This window comes from Salarias fasciatus, chromosome 18 (genome assembly GCF_902148845.1).
Source record: "Salarias fasciatus chromosome 18, fSalaFa1.1, whole genome shotgun sequence".
Taxonomy (NCBI): Eukaryota; Metazoa; Chordata; class Actinopteri; order Blenniiformes; family Blenniidae; genus Salarias; species Salarias fasciatus.
Genome location: NC_043762.1, coordinates 19,456,781 through 19,482,418, shown reverse-complemented (window position 1 = coordinate 19,482,418; position 25,638 = coordinate 19,456,781). Strand labels below are relative to the sequence as shown.

The window sequence follows — 25,638 nt, the reverse complement described above, 5'->3', positions numbered from 1 at the left end:
TTTTATTCGTATTGTGTATCTTTGAGCTGAAACATAATAGTGATGTGTTCACCATAAAGATCACAGTCAAAGAAATAGTAAATTCAAATGTGTGAAACTTAATGCCACAGTGTTATTATACTGTGTGAGACTTCACGCATTCGGTGTTTTGATGGCCGTGCTACTCTGAGGCACGATAAGTTGCACCTGGATTAATTTCCCAAATGGAGTTCAGAGAAATCCTGACATGTTTGTGGATGGCCAGGGCTTTTTTTTTTTTTTTTTTTCTCATCACACAGAACCTAAAGTTATTGGCAGTTTCCACAGCCAACATTGTGAGATTGTGAGAGTAGAAAAACACTGATGTTGCAAAAAAAAAAAAAAAACAACTCTGCTTTGCTCAAAATTTTTGCTTTCAGTGCTTTGATTTTCAACTCGTCCAAAATAACTGAACAGCGTGAAATTAAGCCAGAGGCACTTTATTTTCGCGACACCAAGTGATCATAATGCAATGATGAATTTCAGTTTTGGCTACCCTTTCCCCATACAGCTCATCAGTCGGAGAGACCTTTGCCAGATGTTCGCTGCATGACGTGACATTAACTCTTAATAACCTGCTTGGTACTAAAATCTGGATTGTAATCAGGACACGAGTCTCCATCCGAGTTAACCTTGTTTGCTGGACAGATTAGCGCCTTGTGTTTCACATACACTGGACGGCCCACCCCCACCTCTAAAGCTACTGACTGCCCTGACGTTAACCCCTCACTGTGGTTAATTCTTCTGACATGTGCAGCGGTGGACCGCAGCAAACACAATAGGAAATTTGTTGAATTCAATTAAAACGGTTAGTGAAACCAGAGAGGGGAACATCCTAAAAAAACATCTCCCAACTAAAAAAAAGAAAAAAAAGAAAAAATGAAAATCGAAAATTAAAAATCCCAAAACAATTTTCATTGATCTCTAATAGACAGATAACTTTAAGCCTTTTTGTCAAACATATAGTGTTTCCAACAGGATGATGTTGAAATATGAAAATAAATGAAGATATAAACTTTTTATGAAGGTAGCTGTTGTTTCACTCGTTCTCAGATTTAAAGCCAAAATGACACATCAGAGCTGAACAGCAAATCACAGTGAGGCTCGTCACAGAGAGAGTTCCAGCAGCGGAGGCTGAGCTCCCTTATTGTTATCGAAATGCCATGAGTATCAAAAACATATCGTTCGGGTCAACTGGCTGAAAAATATATGCGAAGCAACAGCCTTCATGATAAGATTTGGTATTGTGCTTTTTTATAAGAAATTTCAGGTTTTTAATACTTTGTGTATTTTGAACATTTTCAGGATGTATTTGTATTTTTTTTTTCGCATTGTTATTTAGAAGATGTGGTTTTACCTTGAGCCTCTGACACTATGACACTCCTCACATAAATCTAAAATCTCTGAAATGTTTCATTGAATGTTAGAATTTTTCTCTTTGTTGCCGACACTGTTAACCATCACATCTTATAATAATAAGGGAAAAATCAGGAAATCTGGCATTCGGCTTCAAATATACCTTTAAAGTTGCTGGCATACAGCAACTTTATAGGTAATGTTTATGAACATCACATAATGAATAGAAATGAGGGTTAAAATGTAAACACGTGTTTCCAGCTGTTACAAACTCACTGGTTTGTTGTCTTCGTCTTCTGAGATCTCTGAAATCTCTTCTTCCTCCAGAAACTCCACATCCGACTCCCCGGGCGCGATGGGAACGACGATGGTCAGGTTGGGGTTGGTCATATAGCTGTCCTCCTCCGGGATGACATACTTCTCTCCATAGCATCCAAAAATTCCCCCATTGCTTTCCAGGTGATTCCCAACTGGCTTTGCGGCCTGAGTGGCTTCCTTGGCCTTCTGCCTTTGACCCTTCAGGCTGCGGTTAAAGAGACCGATAACGCTGGAGACCAGCCAGGAGACGCCGGCGTGGATGCGGGCGATGGCGATCTGAATGTTATTCAAGTCTCCGTCGTCCTCCGGAGCGGAGAGATTGTCCGAGCTGAAGGAGCTGAGCAACAGAGCCAGAAATAGATTCAGCACCTGCGAACAGACAGACGTTACGTTACAGGCGTCATGCAGCTGCTCTTCATTTCTAGCCTTCAGCACAGTTATTGGATCTTCACGCATTTCGTACTCAAAGCGCGGTATAGTTCATTCTGCCAGTAGTGTACCTAAGGCCAGACGCGATGTCGAATTTATTTTGTCAACACTGGCAAATCCTGCATTGTAATTCCGGAGGATATTCTACAAAGATATGCAACACACATATGGCTTCTGACACTGCAGCCGCTCTCAAGTCAAGTTTCAAAACATCCAACTCCACAGTAATCTGTCTACTAGCTTAGAGAGCAGCGGCATCCGGCACATGTCTGTCATGCATGTGTGCGCACTCTGCGCGTTCACACTCCCTGTGTGCGCACGGGCGATGTGCACAGTTGGTAAGGATCATCTTTAGCCACTGAGCCAGTCAGAGATGGGGAGCATGAGCAGATGATTAGTGATGAATGCCCTCCGACCTTCTCGCCCCTAAGCATCCTGGATAATCCTTTGGATAAACAGCTTTCCCACGATTCATGTGCAAAGAGTTTCTGTCCATTAAATTCCATAAGGAGCCCCATCATGATCTGTCCTTCGCTCTAACGAGGCAATAGAGCGACTGAAGGTGTCTGCATCAGCAGCAGATATGTGAGGCTGCTGAGAGCTCGTCCGGCGGACTCACAGGAGGAAACTTTAATTTAGTGAACGTATGCTGCAGATGAGCATTTCTGGTGTGATGGTGATTTATGAAGTCAGAAAGCAAACACAAAATCGGAACACACCCAAAAAGCCATCATCTCCCCTGCAGATAATTCATAAAGTGTGTAAATGTGTTATAAAACTATTTCTTAGGAGATGCAAAATGAGTCTGGAAAAAAAAATAATCTCCAGAATAACAGTGATTTGTATGCCTTACACTCATAGCCCTAATAATTTGCATTTAACAATGCAAACAAAAGTTTCAAATAAAATGCAAATTCATGCAGAAAGGCACAGTGAACTCCTTTCAAACGCGGAAGGCTGGCATGTTATTATTATCCTTCGGCCCGTTTCGGATGTTGCATTCAAAAATAGACTGCAGCCCTGAGAAAAAATATAATCAGTTCATGCGCTGAAAATGAAACATCCACTCTACATGTTACTTGTCCTGTATGATTGTGGGTTTATATCTAAAACACTCGACGTATGCATTAATATGTATTTAATTCTGCATGAAAGACAGCAAACGGCATTATCCTGCCAAAGATTAACAAACATGTTAGAGTTAACCAGAGAGGTTTTAAAACATTTCTGCGAGACGGCTATATTTCAGAGCATAGGATTAAATGTGGGACAAACTAACATTTAATGGCAGAGGGGACGGAGGGCATCCTGGGAACAGGTGTTTGAACCACACAGCCACAGCCTTCTGAGCTCCAGCTTTTTTTCTTTTTTAAAGCCTGACAGGATATTCAAGTTATCTAAATTTTACGCAGATGATGGTCACATTTAGTATCCAAATGTGCTGAATATCAGAGGAAAAAAAACTCAACTGACCACAGTGACACTCACTACATTTGATGGTAATTTGATTTTAGACTCAAGAACTGTAAAACTGTAGCACTGATTTGTGGGTGATAAATGACAACAAAGTACATTTTCTTCTGAGAAATCAGCTAAAAGAGAGTTATATAACTTGAGTTTATGTATCAAGTATCAACGCTGGACTGACGCCACATCTGAAGTAAAGCAACAGTAACTAAATGAATCCTTTGGATGCAGGCTGTTTATACTTCCGGGATTGTTTTTTTTTTTTTTTTTCTGTTCTCATTAACGTTAGCTTACATCGAGACAGCTGGACAACAAATCACCATATGGGTGGTCCAGTGAATATATGCTTCCTCGCCATGGCCCTGAGTGACAGCCGCTGTGTGCACAAACAGAACTGTCAAACAGATTTTTCGTTCTCTACAGGAACAGCTGCAGGCCATGATACACAAGCTGTGTTCGATGTGTGAGAATCAGTACCTGCTGAAAAGACGGGAAAGGAAGTGGCGACGCTTTGTGAAGCAGTCTGAGCCTTTGGACTGAACTCAGGTCAAATTTTCCCCCCGAAATGGCTCAGTTTGCTCGTACTGCATAAAATGTTCACCTCTGTAGGATCTTGTGCCGCCGTAAAGCCGCTCCTGCTCTCATTATGTCTGTTGTGGCTACAGTTTGCAGGGCAACATGGCCACATACGTCTACGGCTGAGGAAGGACAGCAGATGGTTCACGCCGTCCAGACGTGATCTGTTTTGAAGTCTGTTCATGCAATGCTAATCTGAAGGACGGCAAGCTCGAGACTACGACACAAACGCTCCTACAAATCACCTGTGTATATTCAGAAGCACTCAGACCAGTGTTGCTAGTAAAAGTGATAATTGAAGAACACTCAATTCCCATAATGCAATGCAACCATGTTCTCACTTGTGCCATTAAATTCCTCATTACCTGTGACATTATCTATTGGATCTGATAAGAAGAAAAACAGCCTGTATTGAAATTTTTTTTTAAGTCATCATAAGGTTTGAAACCTAAATTAATTAATTTAGTCAGTTAGCTCCATGACAGGCCTGAGGACCTTTCTGTATTCAGTCTGCATGACTTTGCATTGATGGGCTTTCAGCAGCTTTCCTTCCACAGTTCAATGTCATGTCTGTGACTGTCTGTTTGTCTGAGTTAGCCTCATGTTTTGGAAATAGAATAAGAGTGTGTTCACTATTATAAAACAATTAAATGTGTTCCCTTCTGTTGGTCTTCCCCTGACAGACTAAATGTGTAAAATCAGCATTTTACCACTGTATACCACACACTGTTTAGTTAGAACTGGTTTTTGTTGGCAGTGGCATTGAAACATTAGTGTTTAAAGATCTTGATTGTTTAGACATGAAGCACTTACCACTAAGTTTCCTATGACCATGACCAACATGAACACCAGGATGCAGAGGGGCTGCCCAGCCACCTCCATACAGTCCCACATGGTTTCGATCCACTCGCCGCACAGCACCCTGAACACAATCAGGAAGGAGTGGAAGAAGTCCTTCATGTGCCACCGAGGCAGCTGACAGTTAAAGGAGATCTTGCACACACAGTCCTGATAGTTCTTGCCAAACAGCTGCATGCCCACCACAGCGAAGATGAAGACGATGATGGCCAGCACCAGCGTCAGATTTCCCAGGGCACCCACTGAGTTACCAATGATCTTTATGAGAGTGTTGAGAGTGGGCCAGGACTTAGCCAGCTTGAAGACTCGTAACTAAAACAATACAAAGGAAAAAAAAAAAAAAGATGAAGTCTCAACATTTACTTTAAGTTTTTGCAGTAAGTACCGGACCTCATGTGAAAAGTTCACGTTCAAATTGCTTTGATTCCTTCTTTTGAAAGTGTAAAATCAGCGATAAGCCGAATGAATGCCTGTTACCAGTCTGAAGGATCGCAGGACGGACAGTCCCTCTACATTGGACAGGCCCAACTCCATGAGGCTGAGGCAAACAATGATGCCATCAAAGATGTTCCAGCCCTGTTGGAAATAGTAATAGGGGTCCATGGCGATCAGCTTCAGCACCATTTCAGCTGTAAAGATCCCAGTGAAAACCTGAAGAAAAAACACACATAGCAACAACAAAGAGTCCGTGAGAGATGAAACACAAACACAAATTTCAACAGGCACATAATGTAACAGATACTTTCTGTAACACCAGATATTTGCCCTCATCTTTCCACTGTCTCTGCGACCTTTGGGTAGATATTTTAGTTTTGTGACACATGATGATTATAAAACTTTTAAGCTTAGATTTTTAGGTGGAATTCACATCTGCTCTCAAGTGAAAATACCCATTTAAAAGTCATAGTGTTTGTCTGAACTCAGTCAGATTTTTGATCGTGATCAACAAATCCATCAATTCATCATGTTTTCACAAATGCTGTGTTTGGTGTGTAAGAACATATTTTTCTCACTGCAAATGTCATTTCAATGTGTCTCCTACAACTCCAGAAACATCTTCTCAGAAAATGTCTTCTACAGAGCATTCGTCCATAGATGAAGACACCAGAAGGAGGAGATTTAAAAATGTAGATCAGAAAATCTGTTACTTCTCCTGCTAAAAACAGCCCTGGTTACCAAGAATAATCACAAATAATCTCAAGTAGAAATTCTCACTAACATTCGACCCCCTGTCCTGAACGACATAAAGTGCCGCACAAACTTTATCTCAGCACTCAGGATGAAGTGTGCTAAATGCTGGAAACCTTTCTCCCCACACTTACTGCTGGAAACGCTCTTACCAGATTTCCCACTGAGAGCATGGTGTTGAACTCGTCAGTCATGGGGTAGTGCTCCAGGGCCATGAAGAGGGTGTTCAGCACAATGCATATCGTAATCCCCAGATCAAGAAATGGATCCATCACCATGAGCTTCACCCACTCTTTCAGCTTCAGCCACCAGGGGCAGCAGTCCCATATCAGATACTTCTTGGCGAACGTGTACCAGCATGGATGGCACTTTTGCCTTGACTCCTCCAGCTCTGCAAAGAGACGCATGGCTTAAATATTCTTTCATACAATCAGCTTTGTGTAAATCAATTGGCATCATGTTTGTCTTTTTCAGCCTAAGTAACAGGGATAGACTCTACACATAAATAGCTCATATTCAGTATTTGTGCTTCAGATTCAAATGAGTGACCGCTGATTATGGCTACACACTGAAAGGAAAGCTATATGATGGGTGTTGTTTTCACGTCTAACTCTCACAGGCAGTCTTAGTAAGGTGATTTTCTGACGGTTTTCAGTGTTGAAATGGACGCACCATCCATGGCGTCGCTCAGAAAGCTGACAGAGCTAAAGCCTCTTTTCCTGGGCACCGGAGGAGGGTCCGTCACCGTCGGGGAAGGCTGCAGAATAGGTCTGGGAGTTGTATCCTCTGCATTGGATGGCTTCCGGTAGACTGAAAATACCTAAAAAAAAAATCACATAAAAGTAGCTTGATTGCATTTTCAGACGGTGATCATTGTAACATCAATCCAATGAAGAGAGATTTGGAGGATAATCTGATCATGCAGGATTCTATCACTTACTGTGTCTTCCCTGACTCTCTCCATGCTGTAAGCTGGCATGGACGTCGGCGTGAGCAGGCCCACGGAGGTCACCCCGTTCTGATCCAGGGAGACGTTCAGCCGTCCATTGACGTTCAGGCTGGGGGTGAACACTTGAGAGCAATGGCTCCTCACGCTGCCGGTTCTCCGTTTCCAGGGTGTTGCTGTGGAGCTGGCACGGCTCCTGAAGACGTCGCCATGAGTGCTGTACTCGTCGTCCCCGAAGTCGGCCTCCGAGTTGTTGCGAGCCCGGAACGCGCTGAAGATGCTGACCTGGCTTCCTCTCCTCGTACTGAGGGGGTGAGAGGACAGCGTGGCCAGCAGGGGGTGGACTGGCATGGGCGACAGAGGGGGCTACACAGACACGATTGAATGGACACGATTAGTTCCAACAGATTAAACCACGAAAGGCAGATCACAGAGTGCCTGTTGATTCCAATACCATTGGGTCGTCTTCAGGGTCCAGTTTCTCATCAGCGGCTTCCTCTGCTGTCTCCTCTGAAAGCGTCCTGTGAGATCTTCTTCTTCTGCTGCTGCTTCGTCGTGTACTTCCTGTCTTCTGACAGAACGGGGACAGCTCGGGGGACAGCGCTGAATCCGTCTCCTGCGCTTGTCTTCTTGCTGCCAACTTTACCAAGAGAAGAAAATATTTTAGTGTTGAGAGCATTTCTTTCTGTTTATCTTCAACTGAAAGCATAAATCTATAAAAAAAAGTTTTCATTGGTCTTACTCTTTGCTCTCTTCTGAGGTGCTCCATGGCCAGCTGAAACTCCCTCTCCTTCTGCCAGGCCTCGGCAATGGTTGCCTGATTCTGCTCCTCGTAGGCCATGGCCACAACGGCCAGGATTAGGTTGACCAGGTAGAAGGACCCCAAGAAGATCACCAGCACAAAGAAAACCATGTAGGTCTTTCCTGCTGAGCGCAAAGTCTGCAGAAATAAGCGCACAGAATGAGTACAACGAAATTCAAACATAATAAAAAAACATTCTGACTTTTAAAATGTGCCTTGTGTCTCTAGGGTTCGAGTTAGTGGACTGAAGGATAACAATTTAGTGTAATTTAGCCTAATAAGATGAATGTGTCATTATGTCCTCAAACTACAGGATAACTGCATAAAATACATACTCACTCATAATAAAACAATGTTTACTATGTTGGTGAAAAGTAAAGAAAAATCAATTTTTAACTTTGAAAAATGTATTTATTTTTTTAATTTTTTTTTTGCAAGTGCGAGTATTTGCATAGCAAACTGCAACCTATTGCACTGTGTACTAGTTTGTTGGAAATCAATGTAACCTAAAAGAATAATCACAATGCTGCCACAAAGACAACTGGAGTGCAGCAATTATTTTTAAACTCTTCCCAGCCTGGTTAGTCTTGCAATTCGAGTTTCCACCACAAGATGGTGCATTGAGTCACTGAAGAAGTTGGAGGGATAATTAACACAACAATGGCTGAAGCTTGCGGTTTTACACAATGGTTTAGACAATGTGATGAGCAGAAATTCGGAAGTCATAGTTGATAAATTGCCACAGAATTCCATTTAAACACAAAAATAAGCTGATTGGGTTCCACGTGCTAACGTTTTTGGTGCGAGGCAGAAGGATTTTTTGAGATGCACCTGAATATACATAACAGTAGAAATGAGGAATATGCATAACAAATGTTACTAATAGTGACTGGCTGAACTGCATTATTAGATTTTTTTAATTCTATAGAGAAATTAAATTGTAAACAACACATGAATTTTGTGGGTTTTACACAAAATGAATCATGAAGACAATCATTTAGATGATCATTCACCTGGTGAAACAGTTTTTCCCAGTAATCTTGAGTCATGAGTCGGAAAAGTGCCAGAAAAGCCCAACCGAAGGTGTCGAAACTGGTGTAGCCATAGTTTGGATTCCTTCCTATTTTTAGGCAGTCAAATCCATCTGGACACTTCCTGAGATGCATAAACAAAGTAGAAGAGAGGCGATTAGAGCACGCCAGCGATAAACAAAGACTGAAGACACACAATTAATTGACAGGCAGCTGGGACAGATATAGCCGTGTTGTCATGCAGGGCCGCATTACCAGAGTTGAAAATATCTCCAGTATCTACATGTCACTCTGCGGCTTTTGACCCCTCTGAGGAGTGAAGCGGTTGAGTCAGTAAGTACACACACTGCCATCACCATTATTTCTGCTGAAGAGGGCACGTGAAACATGCTTCAGACAGGAGCTCTAAAATGCACTGCAGCAAAAGGGATTACGCTGATCCAGATGGATATCAAATTGCAATTCAAAAATTTTCAGCGCCATGCCTCTATCGCTGATCTTCATTGTCAGCATAGTGGCATTACAGCGAATATTTAAGTCCAGCAGCTGAGAACAAGCCGGACTGCCATGTCAATCTGAGTTAGGAATAATTTCGTAATGGCTGGCAGACAGCTGGGCAGGAGAGTACTGCTGTGAGAACAGCTGTAGATCTCACCAAACAGCCAGCTAAGCAGGAATACTCACTAATATCCAGCAGGGAGGGCGGAGGAGGCTGCGTCGAGCCAGCCACATCTTTCTGTTGCTCTGCTGCGCTGCGACACAGCTCAACCTGTTAACAAGCTGCTTTCGCTTGTCTTTAAGGGTTCTACATTACTTTGATTGTCTTCTCAAATTTTGTTGCTTTGATTTTAGTAAAAGGATAGTTTCAATCTAAAATCCAAATACCAAAGATGATTACCGTAGTTTTAAACAGGGACACCTAATAAAATCCCCTCGTTATTATTATTATAAGACAAAATATCAATCCATCAATTTTATCTATTTCTCTGAGATTTATGCTCCGTATATATTTCTGATCTTATGTTTTGAAGCATTTAGACTTCTCAGGTCAACCTGATCAAACCTGCTTTTGATCCCATAGTCTGAACTAAACATGTAGAAGCTACTTTATGCCTTTATGCATTAAAATATTTGGGTGGTCCGACTCTTTCACAAAGCTCAGGGTTGTCCTGTTTGCTTCCGTCCTTCATTAACTCAATCACTCATTTATTCTGCATCTTTCTTTTGTGTTGCATTCACTTTTAAGTGTGCTTCTAATTAATTTATTTTCCAATATTGCTTTATTGATTATATCCTTCTTGTTTGTATTAAAACTTGGAGTTATTGTGCATGTGCCAGTATCTGTTTGTTAATGTAAAGCACTTCAGTTATGTGGTTCTTCTGAGTGGTTTTTGTAAAAACAATGCACCACTGGGGTCAATGTCCCAGAGGTTTTAATAGTAAATACCACAGGAGGCCACATGTTTATGTCTTAAACCTCCTTAAGGAGAAGTGCTGTGAGACACACACACACACACACGTACAGATCTTACATCCAGCAAAAATTGTAATATATGTTTACTAATTTCTGAGAAAAGCATATCATTTGTATTGATTTAATTTAGCAAAATGTATGAATTTAAATTTGCTTTTAAATATAATAATTCCTCTCAGATGGAGTCTGAGGCTTAAATATTTCAAGCTGTCACTTCAGCATTATGTCCCAATTATATTGTTTTGTTGAAATAAATGCAAAATTTGATGTTTCAACACAAAATGGTTTCAACAGTGATGAGGAAGTGTGAAATCTAAAACTGACGGCATACGTGGACAATAATACAAATCTAAAATGATAGTATAAGAGCTCCAATAAAGCTTCTTGTGTATAATGTTTGACAGTTTCCCTTTATTGAACTGGTGGCCTGTCCGTATAACCTGCTTTTTTGACAGTCATCTCGGACCCTTTGACAGACGAGTTGGCTAAAGCAGTGCAGAAGACGGAGGGACGGACGGACCTCTGACAGTGTAACACCAGAGTATAGTCAAGGACAAACATTAAAGCTATCTATACAGGCGGTAATAATCTTTAATGTACAATGGCTTTCACATATGGGGGGATAAGCATTTGCATGAAGTCTACAGCAGGCGCCACTAGAAACAGCACAGGCCTTTGAGCAAATCATTTTTCCACAAACTTGTTAACCATCTCAGCTGAAAATATCATCTGAAAATGCGTGGGTGTGTGTGTGCATGTGTGCCCAGTCGTGTCTATGTGAGCTTGTGAGCATGCGTGTGACAGTGTGTGTCATCATAACGTATCCAAAGCTTTAATTTGGAAATCTACTCAGGGATTACTTGTTGGAATACACTCAAAAGATTAAGCATCCTCTATGTTTTACGTCCTCCATCCTGACCTGCTTAATATCTTGCCTGTCTCCACAGCCAGCCTCAGAAAGTTGCATCTAAAATGTCCCAGAAGTTAAAAAGCTGTCTTAACCGTTTGCCAACAAAAACATCAGCTGCCATACGGCTGATTTAACCTATAAACTGCTAACCGGACCACTAATCTGTGTCATTGTTGATGGGATGTCTGTCGAACCATGAAGTCGGAAGTTTTAATAAAGACATACATCAGATATGATTTTGGAGGACATGATGGAGCAGTTTCACAAGAGAAAACAAAAAAGTCCTTGGAAGTGAGATCAACCCCCCCCCCCCAACCATAAAAAGAAAAAAAAAAAAAACTGCTGAAGCTCAGTGTGACAGGATGTTGTCACAATTTGCCGCTCGAGCTCCACACATGGCAGGAAAACAAACGGCAGGCATTAAGTCCAAAACAGTTCGATTGCAGCGACTTGTAGGTGAGACAGCTGGACAGGTCGTGGTCTGAGCTTTCTGACCTATTACTTAAGGGAATTTAATGACATAATTTCCCACCGAATGCCCTAAAATGTATCCTCTTCCTGCTTTGACTTGACTCAGTTTACCGAGTCAGATTTTACTGCCTGGAATATTAAGTTGCTGAGCTGTTTCTTCGCAGTTGATAAATGCATATATGAATGTGTGTGTGTGTGTGTGTGTGTGTGTGTGTGTGTGTGTGTGTGTGTGTGTGTGTGTGTTCTTGTATTTCTATCCTTGTCGGGGCCAAATGTCCCCACAAGGATAGCAAAACGTGGAACGACGTGCCTTGTGGGGACCTTTTTCTGGTCCTAAGTAGGAGAAACAGTGTTTTCTTGACCATGTTGTTGTTACTGAAAAAAGTAAAAGTGCAAAAACATTTCTTTAGGGTTAGGCTTTGTTGTGGTGTGGGTTAGGGTTAGGGTAAGGGTCAGGGTTAGGGGCTAGACATGAATGGGAGTCAATGGACGGTCCCCACAAGGATAGAAATACAAGACTGTGCGTGTGTGTGTGTGTGTGTTTTTCTGTCTCTCTGTGTATGAACTGTCGTGTCGATCAGCTTTGATCAGCTCCTGTACCACCGGTGGATAAAACACTATCGAAGATGGATGGATGGATTTAATATAAAAAAAAAGATTAGAGAAAGGTTTTAAAGTACATGTCGAGTTGAATCTATTTAATATGTGGAATTGCACAGCATAAAAAAAAAATAACAGGCAAGAGCTGAACATTTAAAATCTTCCCTGTGTTGTTCTGCTACATAAAGGTGACAGGACCAGATTGACTTCACTGCAGCTTATCAGTAGGGCTGAGTATGCAACCATTTCACCACAGGCAGCAATTTCTCACCATCAGTAGAAATACATCATATGCATTCTACGATTTAAAAAAAAAAAAATGCTGTTGTCTACTGGAGTCCAGGTCAATCATCCTTTAACCGAAAAACAACAAAAAGTAATTAGAAAAGGAACCATTTCCGCACGGGAGCTGATGAAACCAAATGAGTGATTGCCAGTCTCAAGGCAAATTGAGTCAAGTCAGCAGGAGTTGGTCGTATGTCTTTGGAAGACGTTTCAACCATCGTCCAGTGGCTTCATCATTTATCTAATAAAATAATGAACCGATGAAACCACTGATACCACCTTCTATCTGGACGAATGAAAATATGCATACAGAACCTGTTAGTTAATGCTTATTAACAAGATTTTACCCATTTTGTGTTAAAATGACTTAACTTCAGAAACAAACATTAACCAAGAAAAGACCAACATGTTAAAAATATTGCATTAAATAACAGACACATAATTGAAATGTCCTGCAGAAGCTTTATACGATCACCATTTTATTTGCTATCGTCCATTATCTTGTATTATTAACAAGAGCACCTAATGGAAGCCATTTGTTAGAGCTACAGGATTTCAGATTCACACAGATGGGTATTTAGTTCACTATAACCCCTGAACTAGGCCTGGCATGGTCAGAGTCATCCTGTTGTGCTTGTTTCAAAAGCATTTGGATTTACAGGATTATTCGGTGCGTCGGCTGAGTAGCAATATTTGGACGGTTTCACACTGTGCCTTTGATTGGAAACAAAGTGCATCACTGCACAGGAAGCATAACTTTACATATAAATCTGCATCTCCTGACATTTAATCTGTCGCAGCAACTGTATACATCTTTGAATATCTTCTGGCATAATTTAGATTCTTTGCGATTTGTGAGAGAAAGCAGGTTCATCTGGTGCTGCTGGAAGTTATCAGTGCAGTTTCTCCTTAGAACAATCGCACAGCATCCATCCAGAGGCATCCGGCCGACACGGGTTAACCTAATCATGTCACAGAGCTTTTGAGATGATGAAATCTCCAAAGACCCCTGCTCTCTCCAGCTGGTAACTCCATGTTTCTGAGTAAAGGGTTCCAGTGGAGCAGGGGTGATTATCCACGCCACATGTCGTCTTGTGTGCAGCCTCTCGACCGCTGCACATCACAGCCCTCCCTCTGAGCGGATCACTTCTCTATACATCATGCCTCTATGTCACAAAATCAAACCACTGGAGGTAAAATATGTTATTCAATGGAATTTATGCTACCTATTCAACAAAACAAAACCTACCAGTGTTAGGCTCTGTTTACAAGCTTCTGTGTATGAATTAATGCATGATTGGACCATTAGAAGATGAACTTCTCAATGTTATGCAACACCCTGAAAGTGAAAAGAAGTTGTGCACAAAGAGAATCATCACTTACCCTGCGTCACTTCCGTATCCACATATTAAGGCATCCTTTGCTCCTTCAACTTTGTAAAAATTCTCTAAAAAGCAGAAATGAAGTCTTGCTTAGCTCAATTAGTGAAGATACTGTTCAGATTTCGACGCCATCTTCAGATCCAGCGTCAGACGTCGGGGTTTCAGACTAACCTTCGCTGGTGATGAAGTCTGCGGTGGAGCTCCAGGTTCTGTTGTTGCAGATGAAAGAGGTGTTGTGGTCATGTGAAGAGTTGACGCAGTGGGCGAAGCTGCGGACGCACTTTTGCCGCAGGAGCCCCATGAAAAGCTGCAGGCCGATGAGCGCAAACACACTGAGACAGAAGACGGTGAGGATCATCACGTCAGCCAGCTTCTTCACAGACTGGATCAGGGCGCCCACGATGGTCTTCAGGCCTTCGGAGGAGGGATATGATAATGTATCGCTTAGTTTTTAACGTAACAAACAGCTGCAGTTTCAAAGTAGTTTGAATGGGAAATAGCTACAGAGAAGGGAGGAAACAGTCATCTCACCTGGAATAACCGAGATGGTTTTCAGTGCTCTCAGTACTCTGAAGGTTCTCAGTGCAGAGACGTTTCCCAGGTCCACGAATTCTGTCACGTATCTGCAATTTGAAACAAAGAGAAAATACTTAAGACACAAAAGTGTAATTGTTGAAGTTATAGTAACAGCTTGTCATACTCACAGCTATGGCTGTTTATCATATCTTATCAAATTGTAGCACAAATGCTAAATCCTAAAGCTGCTCAATTCGTATTTCTCCACCTAGGTATAAGACTTGAGAAATGATAAAAGCATCTTGTTGATGCAATTATAACATCTGACTTTCGGAAACATAGACAATATATAAAAGTAGTTCACGCAACACATATTGGAAACATTTGAAAGTGTGCTTTTTCATCCGGCTGTTGAATAAATCCAACAATCACACAGCTTTTAATACTATTGCCTGATAATATATTAATCTTTTAGCCAATAAATACATGTTGCTACAAATGTGCTTTTATTGCTGATTCAGACTGGTGAAATGCATTTCAAATAAAAGCACATTTCCCACCAGATCTAGTGTACTCTATATATTCTTCACTAAAAATGATAGTTTTTGCATGCACTTTATGTGTGCCATTATGCTCAGAAATGTTTTCTGTACTCTACAGATGTTATAGTTACAGAATATTAATATGGAGGAGACTTACGCCATGACAATGACAGTGAAGTCCAGCCAGTTCCACGGGTCCCTCAAGAAGGTGAACGGCATTATACAGAATCCTCTCGCTAATATCTTTATTAATGACTCGAAAGTGTAAATGCCAGTAAAGGTATATCTGAAAAATATGTACAGGAGAACAGCGAAATTAATGCAATCAGCAAATCTGAGCTTCAACAACTGATCACAGCATGAACGGTAAACACTGATATGAAATTAAAATAACATCATGAAGCAACTGATGGATTGAGTGCAAGGTATGAAATAACATGCTTGATCAATAACATGAACTAATTCACAGTGGCCTGTATTCGATTCACAACATAGATAAAATATGAGATCATGAAAAATTTGCTCATTTTGAATTTCAAACAGGTTAAAAAAAAATTAAAAATGTCAGAACAGGTGCAATAAAAAGCTAGACCAGTAACTGTTATTTAAAATGTTGACTGTTAATTTGATGCAGTCCTTCAACAGAGTAGAATGGCACAACTTTTCTCTGCAAAAACTCCAACAATCATTCTCTTTATTTTCCAGACATTCACAGACGACTGATCTAAGACGAGATGACACTAAAAACATGCTGGAACTGCCTCTTTTGTGAGCGTTACATGCTGCCAGCAAATATCACATAAGCACATTTTCAATGAACTCATATGATTTCTCACTCACAGTTAAATCTTAAACAGTCTTTATTTCTAAATAAAAACGTTTTTTTAAATTATTTCATAGTGTTTCTGTTTATATTTAACACATCATCTCAATCTTTTGGGAATTGGTGTTTTATAATTGTTCATCCATTCTCATAAACATGTTTCAAATACAATAACTGATGATTGTAGCTTCCTCATTTTATTGCATTTAATTAAAACCAAGTCACAGACAAATTATCAGATGGGATTTGTATTGCTGTGTAACCTTTTCTCATCTATTGGCCTAATTAGGGTAAAAACTACACTAATAATGGTATGGAGGCAGATATGTTGCATGCTCAGATCATATCATGCACAGTACATCGCTCCTCACTAAGACCATTTTCATTCAATATTTCATGCCATCTTGCATGCAACAGCACTTCCAGGCCTGTAAATATCACATGCAGCATGGAATACTTACATGTTAACTGAGTCTTTGCTTGTCACTGATAAATAACAACAAACCCCATTGAAAAGTCTACATTAGAACACGCGGAGCACAGTCAGGGATCATAAAACCGCTGAAACGCTGCTTGTACTCACTCCAAGTACTTGGTCCATTGTGGGGGGTCGGACATGGCCATGAAGAAGCAGTTGGTCAGAATTGTGAACATTATGAAATAGCTGAACAACGTGGAGAATTGTTAAGGAAATCATATTGTGACAGGACAAATTAGAGTTTCACAGCAGAATATCTTGTGATAATCTGACAATATCAACCAAGGAGACAGCAATGATTCATAATGTTCCGGTGAAATATATCCATTAGGATAAACAGTGACTGTGCGTGCCATCAGCTTTATGACGACAGTAAGAGGAGATTATAGAAAATGTAAGTAAATTCCATTTTACATCAAATCAGGAGAGTGATATTATTACTGTCCTCATGGATGAGATCATAACAAAGGATCTGATGAACTTTGACAAATGACGTGATCATAAAGATTAAAACCTTTCAGAATGAAATGATTAGAAAGTCCAACTTTAATTCTATATTCTCAATTATTTGATAAATGCAAATTCCTCCTAGCAATTCGTGAACGTGTAGAGCTGCTACATAAAAGCATAAAAAAATTTTTTTAAAGAAGTATTAATTTTTCACTGACATTCCTGTCATATATGTTTTGTAATCAATAACGCAGAACATATCCAAGAAAAAAAAAAAAAAAGGAACTATCCTGCATGAAAAATGCGAATCATCTGTCTGAGAACTAATAGGCAGCCATCACATGACGTGAAATCTCCTTGCTCTTATTTCATTTCAGAGATTAAAAGAGGGATATGAAGGGATTTGGTTTGTGATGCCAGAGAGGACCATCACACACAGCCGTCTGAAAAACGGGACTGTGGAAAAATCCAATAGAAGTCTGCATGGGGGGGTGGGGTGGAGGGGGGGGGAATCAGTAAATATTAGAAATTGGCTTATCTGCCAGTGTGGCATGCAAGGACTGAAATCTAAACTACTAAAGTTATAAAACTAAAATTAAAATGACAACTTTTCACAGTAGCTCTCTCCCAGTAGAGTACATGACTTGCAGTCTAATCTGTATTTCAAATTGTATTCGAATATTCCTACCAGGTGTAAATCGGTTGAATCTTGATTTCCTTGATATTATTTCTCTTTGAATGAGTTCAACTATAATAAATCCTGGATCTTAATCAACAACAATTAACATCTTTTTCAGTTCTACTAAGTGATACATGTATAAACATCATGAACAAACGTATAAAACACAAAATAACCATCAAACTGACCACTTGAAAAGGATATGCATGAACTAAGATTTTTATGGCGACTGATCTGATGCAGTGAAAAGGACTAAATATGTAAATTGCAGATGTGGCACTGAATCTGAAGATGGCCTTCCCTTTGTTAAGTACTATAAAAGTCTGCAAAGAAAAGAAAAAGAGAAAAACAGATCAACATTCAGAAAATGATGCATACAAATTATACCTCTCAGTCAGTGAATAAAAAAAACAAGAACATGTTATTATAAAAAATGAAATTTAAGTTTCAGCGCGCAGAGCGGCGCTGTGTAAAAGCTTTGCAGAGGAAGTCAGCAGCGGCTGTGAGTCGCGGTTGAGCTGCTGTCTGACAGAGCCGTGGAGGAGGAAAAGCCGTTGTTTTGAATCCACCGCGCTGTCTACCATCTGTGAGCACTTCTGCCTCCAAGAAGCGAGTGAGCAGCGAGTGGCCCAAACACGCAGCCAGCCAGGCCACTGCAGATAATGGAGGCAACTCCAAAGCGGGCTGAACCTTTCCCTAACAGATGTGGCATTTATTTAAATATTTTTTTTTTCCCCCCTCTTTGGATAATCCTCCCATCCAGCAGCGCATCACATGCCAAAACAAAGAGACCCTGAGAATGGCTGCCACGGCCCTTTTTCATCTCGCCATAAGCGGCCCATTAATGGGCAGCAGCCTGATCTACCGACTCCGCAAATCAAAACTTGCTAATCCTATTTTCTATTTCAAGAGATCTAAAGAGAAGCGGCAACACTGGTCGTGATCAGCTCGCTGCTTTAAAGCGGCGCTTCATAAATTCAGCAAAAAACATCTGCTGATTTGAAGCCCAGATGACGATTTAATGTTCCACTGAACCTGTCGGGAAACGGTGCAACACCCAATCTCCTCCTACACCAGCATTTTGCAATCAATGATCAATAGCTATCAATAAAATAGAGCTCATTTTCAGGATCCAGTTTTCTGATCATGGCTACTTTTGACTGAAACAAAGATCTGTCCTTTCACTCACAATACAGTTGTACCAAGCAGAAATGTTTGGGTGTAGTTTGAGCAGGAGGGGTGATTAAAACTAACAAATCCTATTTGAATAGACAGTATGTGGCCACTATTTTACAATAATGTAGATTAAACATGAATTATTCTCTATTATCATTCAGTAAACTTCTGTGAATATTTTCTACCACTACAAACACCACTGTTCCTGGAATGCATGTGTTGTTTATTAGCAGTGTTTATCTTAATTAATGAAGACTTGACTGCTTAAATGAATTGGAGCTTACTGAAAGTTGTGTTTCAGTTCCTCTTTCTTCTATAAAGTATGAAGTATATCTTCTGGTATTAGCGGAACGGATCAAAGTTGGACTGGGGGCAGGGCAGATTACTGCACGCCCCCCTCCCCTCACACCCCGCCCATAAAGCCTCCACACTGAAGGAAAACATCTTTTATGCGGAATCCTTTTGGAGACAATAACACTCTTTTATTTGTGAATTGAAACTTTGTTTTTTTTTACCTTAATGACACGCATTACGATTTCATGAGAGGTGTTATTGAACATAACTCACAGTGAAATCAGAAGAAGGCCAGGTTGACCAGTCTTCTAAGAAACTCTCACCTTCTGGTTCTTGTAGTAGAACGGATCGATGTCTTCCAGAGGCATCCCGATAAGTTCTGTCGGGACGTCGCCGTAAATGCGCGGCAGCTGTTTGCCGGCCTCCAGGTCGGCCCTGGGTTTGGGAGGCTCTGCGTTCCTCTGAGCCTCCTGGCAATCCTTGGCGTTCTTGGCCTGCTCCTCCGCAATCCGCTGCTCCAGGGCAGCCAAGGACTCGCGAGTGAACGGCCGCAAGCCATCGGGACCCGTTGGTAAAAGCATGGCTGCCATCTTTTCATCCTGATTCTCCTGTACTAGAGTTTACTTACAGCTGCAAGGTGGAGAATGGGGATATCAAAACACACAGAGACGGAAGGCTGTTAAAGAAACCTCCAGCGATCTCCGAAATCTGAAAAACATCCCAGCTTCTTTTAACGACAGTAGAAAGAACAGAGTTCTTTAACTTTTCACAATCCCTGTAAATAAAATATTTTCCCAAAATCGCTGTAATCTTCTTTTTAAAGAGGCGTCCCTCAGATTAGGAATCCCCACAGAAGGTAGGTATTTAACCTTCAACCACAGTCAGCTGGGATCGGCTCCAGCAGGCCACAGCTCTAAGGAAATGGATAGCTGGACTCTGGAATGATGTTTTTAGAAATTAGAGCTGCTGGCACATGTGTAATTCATGAACAAACAAACAAATATCAGCCATTTCCTTCAGAGAATCTCACAGTCTGCTGGCCAACTGTCTCAATATTGTGCCACAGCTGCGTTTTTTTTTTTTTCTTTATGTTATCAGGTGTAAATATAAGGTCATATAAGCACTGCTTCAGGAATATACTCAATTTAAAATACCCACTGTTTGCAAACGTGTACTATTCTAACTTTTTCAGGAATTACCTGAGAATATATAGAACTGAAAAAAAAAACCTTCAAACAGATGTTTTTAAGGTTGGCAACATAAAAAAAAAAATCTGAATCGGGACTGTAAGACAGGGTACCAGGCATGCACAGGAACGACATGCAAACTCCACACTTAGAAACCTTCAGTCTTGGAGCAATAATAATCACACAATGCCTGCATGTGATATGAATGTATGACAAGAGAAGAAACTACTTTTTCTTGTTCTGACGAGCAACAGAAATAAAATAAAAATATTGATTGTATTTGCAGGATAAACCCAACAATCTTATATGGAATAATCGGGGTCTTTGTAAAGCATAGTTACGCATATTTCTCTCTCTCTCTCGCTCTCTCATGTTCTTTTTCAAATATTGCACAAATGAAAGATATCCCACAAAGACTGCAGCAGAGAGCCGGATTTCCTCTGACGGCTTTCATTTTGGGCCTGAGCTGCGGGCCGTATGGATGCATACATTTTCTGTCGATACCCGTCTTTCTGTAATCTCGGCCAGGCTACAGTAGCCATAATTCTGTGTCAGAGGGATTAAGTCCACAGTCTACAGCTCACACCGGGTGGTTTAACCAGCACTGGTTTAAGACGGCAACAGGGGCAACAATCTCGTTACTACAGCAATGTTCAAATCTGCAACCTACTGGACGTCCTTCTGACACTTTGACATGAGTCCAGCGTTTCACGCCAAACCTTTGTATTCCTGGATTGTTCTTTTGTATAACTACATATTATCATGATATAATGTGGACTATATAACGAGATAGCAATCAGTTGTTTATTACATCATATGAAAAAGGGGGGAAACACTGATCATGACCAGGAGTAATGAGCGCGCTAAAGTTGTCATTGCATCTTAAACAGGAAAATTCTTCAATAAAATCAAAAGTCAAACAATTGACAGAAAAATTATAATTTAATACAAATTCAGGTACTTTTTTAAGTTGGATTTCATTTTGTTTGGAGGAGTTTACCTCAGAGAAACACATAAAATGTAAATATCTTGACTATATTTGAGACGTCTACAGTGGACATTATGGAGTTTGTCTAAGAGTTTGGATGTTGCCACAGTTGAAAAGAAATGCAAGAGACAGACAAGATTTGCTTAAAAACAGCAGTCATTTCCCCCCCAAACTTAATCACTACAACAACAGGCTATTTGTGCAGGAAATGTTGCTAAGTTTAGAATTCAAGAGCCTAAATCCTGCTTCTAGATGTTCCAAATCTGAAGTCTAAAAGAAGAACATCTGCTTTGTTCGTACTGGGTAAACTCCGTCCCTGTGGGCTCAGCATTATGACAGTTTGTGGGTCAACTGATCAGAGAGCAAAGCTAAAAAAAGACAACACCAAAGACCTTTCTGCGACCAAAAATTCACCCTCCATTTCAGCCAGTGACGGAGTCTGGTATTTTGATAACTCAAAAAGCTTTCCAAAAAGAGGATTACTTTTCTCTGTTCCCCTTTTGACAGAAAAATACTATTGTATCTCATTCATTTTGACTAAGCTCTTTGAGTTTTCCATTTCCTCCTGTCCTGAAATGCATTGATCCCTTCACACATCCAGCCAGACGCTAGTTATCTGCTTTCACTTGATCTGCTTATTTGGCCCAGGTTGATCTCAGATCAGCCGTTCTCGTACACCGTTTCCCAATTGCTGTCAAAATAAAGAGGTTATGGACCATTTTCCCACGTCATAAAGCAGATAAACGGTTTCAGAGCATTGCTATTGCTCTGTCATGATATGAAAAGTGTCATAAATCCTTTCAAAAGAGTCCAAGTATTTCTTTCTATCAAAAGGGAATAAATATTAAAGGGCAGTGAACCCAGTCTGTGGAATACACCAGCAAACTGCATATGGATTTAAATGCACAGGTTAGCTTTGCATGCCACCACAGTCGCAGTTGGAAATGGTCTTGCTGTATCAGACTCAGAGGAAGTATTTCTGTTGAATGAAATTTAATTCTCGTAACAGCCAGATGTGGCACAGTCATCATCTCTGCAAATAATTAAGATAATTAGATTGGACTTAGAACATGAACAATCTCACACAGGTACACACTGGGCCTGAAATACCACAGTTTAAAAGGGCTGTTAGTATTTATAAGGTGAAAAGGCAAGCAGTGGTGGTTGATATTTTTTTTTCTTCCTTTTTTTTAAACTATGGCAGCTGATACCAAGTAGAGATTTAAAAATGTGCTTGCCCTCAAACATACTTATAGTTTTGATTCAGGTGTCTTGGTTAGAGATAGCTGCTCTATAGTTCTTCCTCTGCATCAATACCTAGTTTAAAATAATGTTTGAAATTATGAAAGATCATTAAGGAAACCCTGTGCAGTGAAAAACCAGATCAGGAATGATGTGACCCAGAATATCACAGGTTAGAAACTAGTCAGAGTGAAAGTTACATAAATTGCTACATATTTTGTTTGTCTAGAAACACTGAGGTAAACATCATGTAATAACAGAAAAAAAGCATATGAAGCAGTTTGTGAAGTGAAAAGTATCACTTTTTTCTAGATATTCTTGGTCAGGTATTATGCTTATAGTAGGCCTTATCTGATTTACTTGAGCAGATCTTTGAAAAGCTGTTTGTCGAATCCTGATGAATACATTATGCACATTTTGTCTCCTACAGTTTAATTCAAGCTTAGAATGTCATCTCTTCTCATTGGATCTTTTTTATTTATTTCCCATCTTTGTTGCGTTCAAAAAAGTAAAATGAAATCATTTTGAGCATCTTTAGTTGCTTGTAGGTAAATCATCCTGGGTGAAGTGTAATCTTAGCATCTGCCAGCTGACAGCTGAAGACAAATACATTTGTTATTAACATTTTTAGAATCTATTTATATTCATCAAGGAAGAATCTGATTAAAGAGATTAGTTTAGATATGATGTAGACCTAAACAACAACCAATGTACAGAAGTTGAAGCCAGGCGCTCATATCCTTTATCCCTTATCTGAATATCCACTGGTTACACAAATATATAGGCCACAGCTCGGACACTGAATCATCGCCATACTGATAGTTTTAAGTTTCATGCATGCTTTTTCTTTAAACACATGTAAGAAGCTAATCAAATGTGTTTAATGCACAATATGAAACATAAAACATAGATTGTTGTCCCTTAGAGAAATGTTTTGGGTTTTTTTTATTTTGTTTTATAGCAATTAAAATATTCTTTGCTGAGTAATTCTCTGACATCTACAGTTACATGATTCTCCACTCCTAAACATCCCTGTGTTGGTATTTTTTCCCCCCCACATTTCTACATTTGTATAACAAGTGTGAATCTATACTTTTATCACAATACCTACTTTTAAATCATCTAAAACAATTTAGAGAGGAAATCAATAAGTTAGAACCTGAAGATAGTGACTGCATACCATGAAATAAGCAAAATAAAGTTTGAGAGCAAGCTTGCTGAAAGTCAGTGGACATATTGTTCAGACTGGGTCATGTTATGTGTCAGGGCTTCATGCTGTGATCCTAGGTGCACAGGCTGAACTGATGACCTACTTCTTTACTTGAAACCTTTCAATGTAATTGCAGCAGATAGCTTAAATGTCTAGGTTACAGAAGGTATAGACCTACAAAGCCAAACAGTGAGTGGTTAAGATCATAAACTGATGAGAAACATTACAATTCGGTTGCAGACATTTCCATAATCATTCAGAGGTCACTTCAATGCCAATAGAAAGGCGACCTTAAAGTAAATCATCAGTCAAAAAACAAATACACAAACAAGATATTGGCAGAAATATTCTGGTTTTGAATGTGTCACACATCAAATTTAAGACTGATATGAGACAAAGAAAAAATAAAGTTTAAATGCAGGACCTTTTTGAAAACAATCAATAGACTTTTTACAGTTTTTCAATACTGCAAGTAAAACATCTGCATTGAGCCAGAACCACTTCAGGAAGTCTAAATTATTCATCAGACAAAAAAAAAAAATAATAATAAATAAATAATAAATAATAATAACAAATAAATAAAAAAAAACATTGTTTAAGATACTTACATATGAAACTTGGAGGTTCACAGCATAATTTCCACAAGCAGAATTTTCAGGTTTTAGAAGAATGAGCAGCCAAACCTTTCGATCAAATTCCATGTCTTCTTTTTGAAGGGTTCCTTTGCTTTTATCGCCGTGAAGACAGACGTGGAAAACAGCAAAGTGTCGCCAAAATCCAAAGTTTGCCGCTCAAAAGTGACTTCCAGGCAAACGCCAGAGGTGTTCGGGCGGTTTGGAGTCAGCCACAGGTGCATCGATCGCCCTGATCAGCGTCTTTCCTTATTCCCGTCCATCAGCGAGAGGCTGGGAGCTGTTCATCCCCGCAGCGCAGCAGAGGTCCTGAGCCGCTGCTCTCCTCAGCAGCTGCGCAGCGGAGCGCCTCCATTTGTCCTTGAGCAAAAGAGCACGAGGGAGGGAGGATGCTGCGGGACCACAGAGGATTACCTCCCCCCCCCCCCCCCCCCCCCCCCCCCCCCCCCCCCCCCCCTCCCCCCGCACCGGGCAGCCTGCACGAGTCCCGTCATGACACACTGAGGAAGGACGGAGAGGTGCACCCACAGCAGTCCACCAAGTGTGCAGAGACAAGCGACAAGAAAGTTGGGACTTGAGACTTGGGTTTTCCCAAATTTCAATCTGAAGGCTGCAATAATCTCTTCTAATCCTCTCCATGTACTTATCATGTAAACAATGAGTTTATGAGGAATCTAAGTTTTTTAAGCATTTATCGAAGTGTATTTCTTTATTTTTTGACTTAAATATTGCAGTTTTATTGTCGGATTACTTCGAATCAACAGTGAGAAAATTGATTTTCTTAAAGTCAACAAAGAGGGGAATAATTGAAAAGTTAGGAATGGAATTAAAAACTGTGAGGATTCAACTAAGTAAATGTCAACATTATTCTCAGTTTTGTGACGGACGTAAAACTCACTTGTGTCTAAAGGACTACGCCCCCTAGTGGCAACATCACAACTCAGACTCAACACCGATGAATGTACTACTATACTTACATATAAAAACAGAAACAAAGAAAGAAAATTAGAGGTAGAAGGTGAGAAAGTATGAATTAATGCAAAACGCCCCCTTGTCGTTCAAATAAACAATATAAAATTAAACGGAATTAAAGATTAAAATACTTAATAGACTGATCAGACAGGATGCGTCCAGTTGTATATCTGGCTCATTCTGCATCTGTTTGTAGATATTTTTTGTCTTTATATTCATTCTGCATACTTTTTGGGACTTTGTATCTCCAGCTACTTTATATGAACAACTTGCGTTATATAAACGTCAGTATTGCTCATACGTGTTATTTTTTGTCAGTGGTATAGTGGTTTGCACAT

General features: G+C 40.2%; 1 protein-coding gene across 3 annotated transcripts in view; it reads right to left on the bottom strand.

Moving 5' to 3' along the window:
- LOC115405052 (sodium channel protein type 4 subunit alpha B-like) overlaps nucleotides 1-24,476 on the bottom strand; it is a 32,759-nt gene extending 8,283 nt beyond the window's left edge. For all 3 annotated transcript variants that reach the window (XM_030114475.1, XM_030114477.1, XM_030114476.1), the window contains exons 1-17: nucleotides 24,305-24,476; nucleotides 19,393-19,699; nucleotides 17,803-17,922; nucleotides 16,576-16,664; nucleotides 15,327-15,455; nucleotides 14,643-14,734; nucleotides 14,283-14,525; nucleotides 14,113-14,176; nucleotides 8,972-9,113; nucleotides 7,899-8,096; nucleotides 7,611-7,796; nucleotides 7,151-7,522; nucleotides 6,883-7,030; nucleotides 6,363-6,601; nucleotides 5,500-5,673; nucleotides 4,978-5,334; nucleotides 1,651-2,061 (exon numbers count right to left, since the gene is read on the bottom strand). In XM_030114475.1, coding sequence (XP_029970335.1) covers nucleotides 1,651-2,061; nucleotides 4,978-5,334; nucleotides 5,500-5,673; nucleotides 6,363-6,601; nucleotides 6,883-7,030; nucleotides 7,151-7,522; nucleotides 7,611-7,796; nucleotides 7,899-8,096; nucleotides 8,972-9,113; nucleotides 14,113-14,176; nucleotides 14,283-14,525; nucleotides 14,643-14,734; nucleotides 15,327-15,455; nucleotides 16,576-16,664; nucleotides 17,803-17,922; nucleotides 19,393-19,659 — 3,231 coding nt within the window. In that variant the 5' untranslated portion in view covers nucleotides 19,660-19,699; nucleotides 24,305-24,476. The remainder of the gene's footprint in view (nucleotides 1-1,650; nucleotides 2,062-4,977; nucleotides 5,335-5,499; nucleotides 5,674-6,362; nucleotides 6,602-6,882; nucleotides 7,031-7,150; nucleotides 7,523-7,610; nucleotides 7,797-7,898; nucleotides 8,097-8,971; nucleotides 9,114-14,112; nucleotides 14,177-14,282; nucleotides 14,526-14,642; nucleotides 14,735-15,326; nucleotides 15,456-16,575; nucleotides 16,665-17,802; nucleotides 17,923-19,392; nucleotides 19,700-24,304) is intronic.
- Between the last annotated feature and the right edge of the window lie 1,162 nt (nucleotides 24,477-25,638).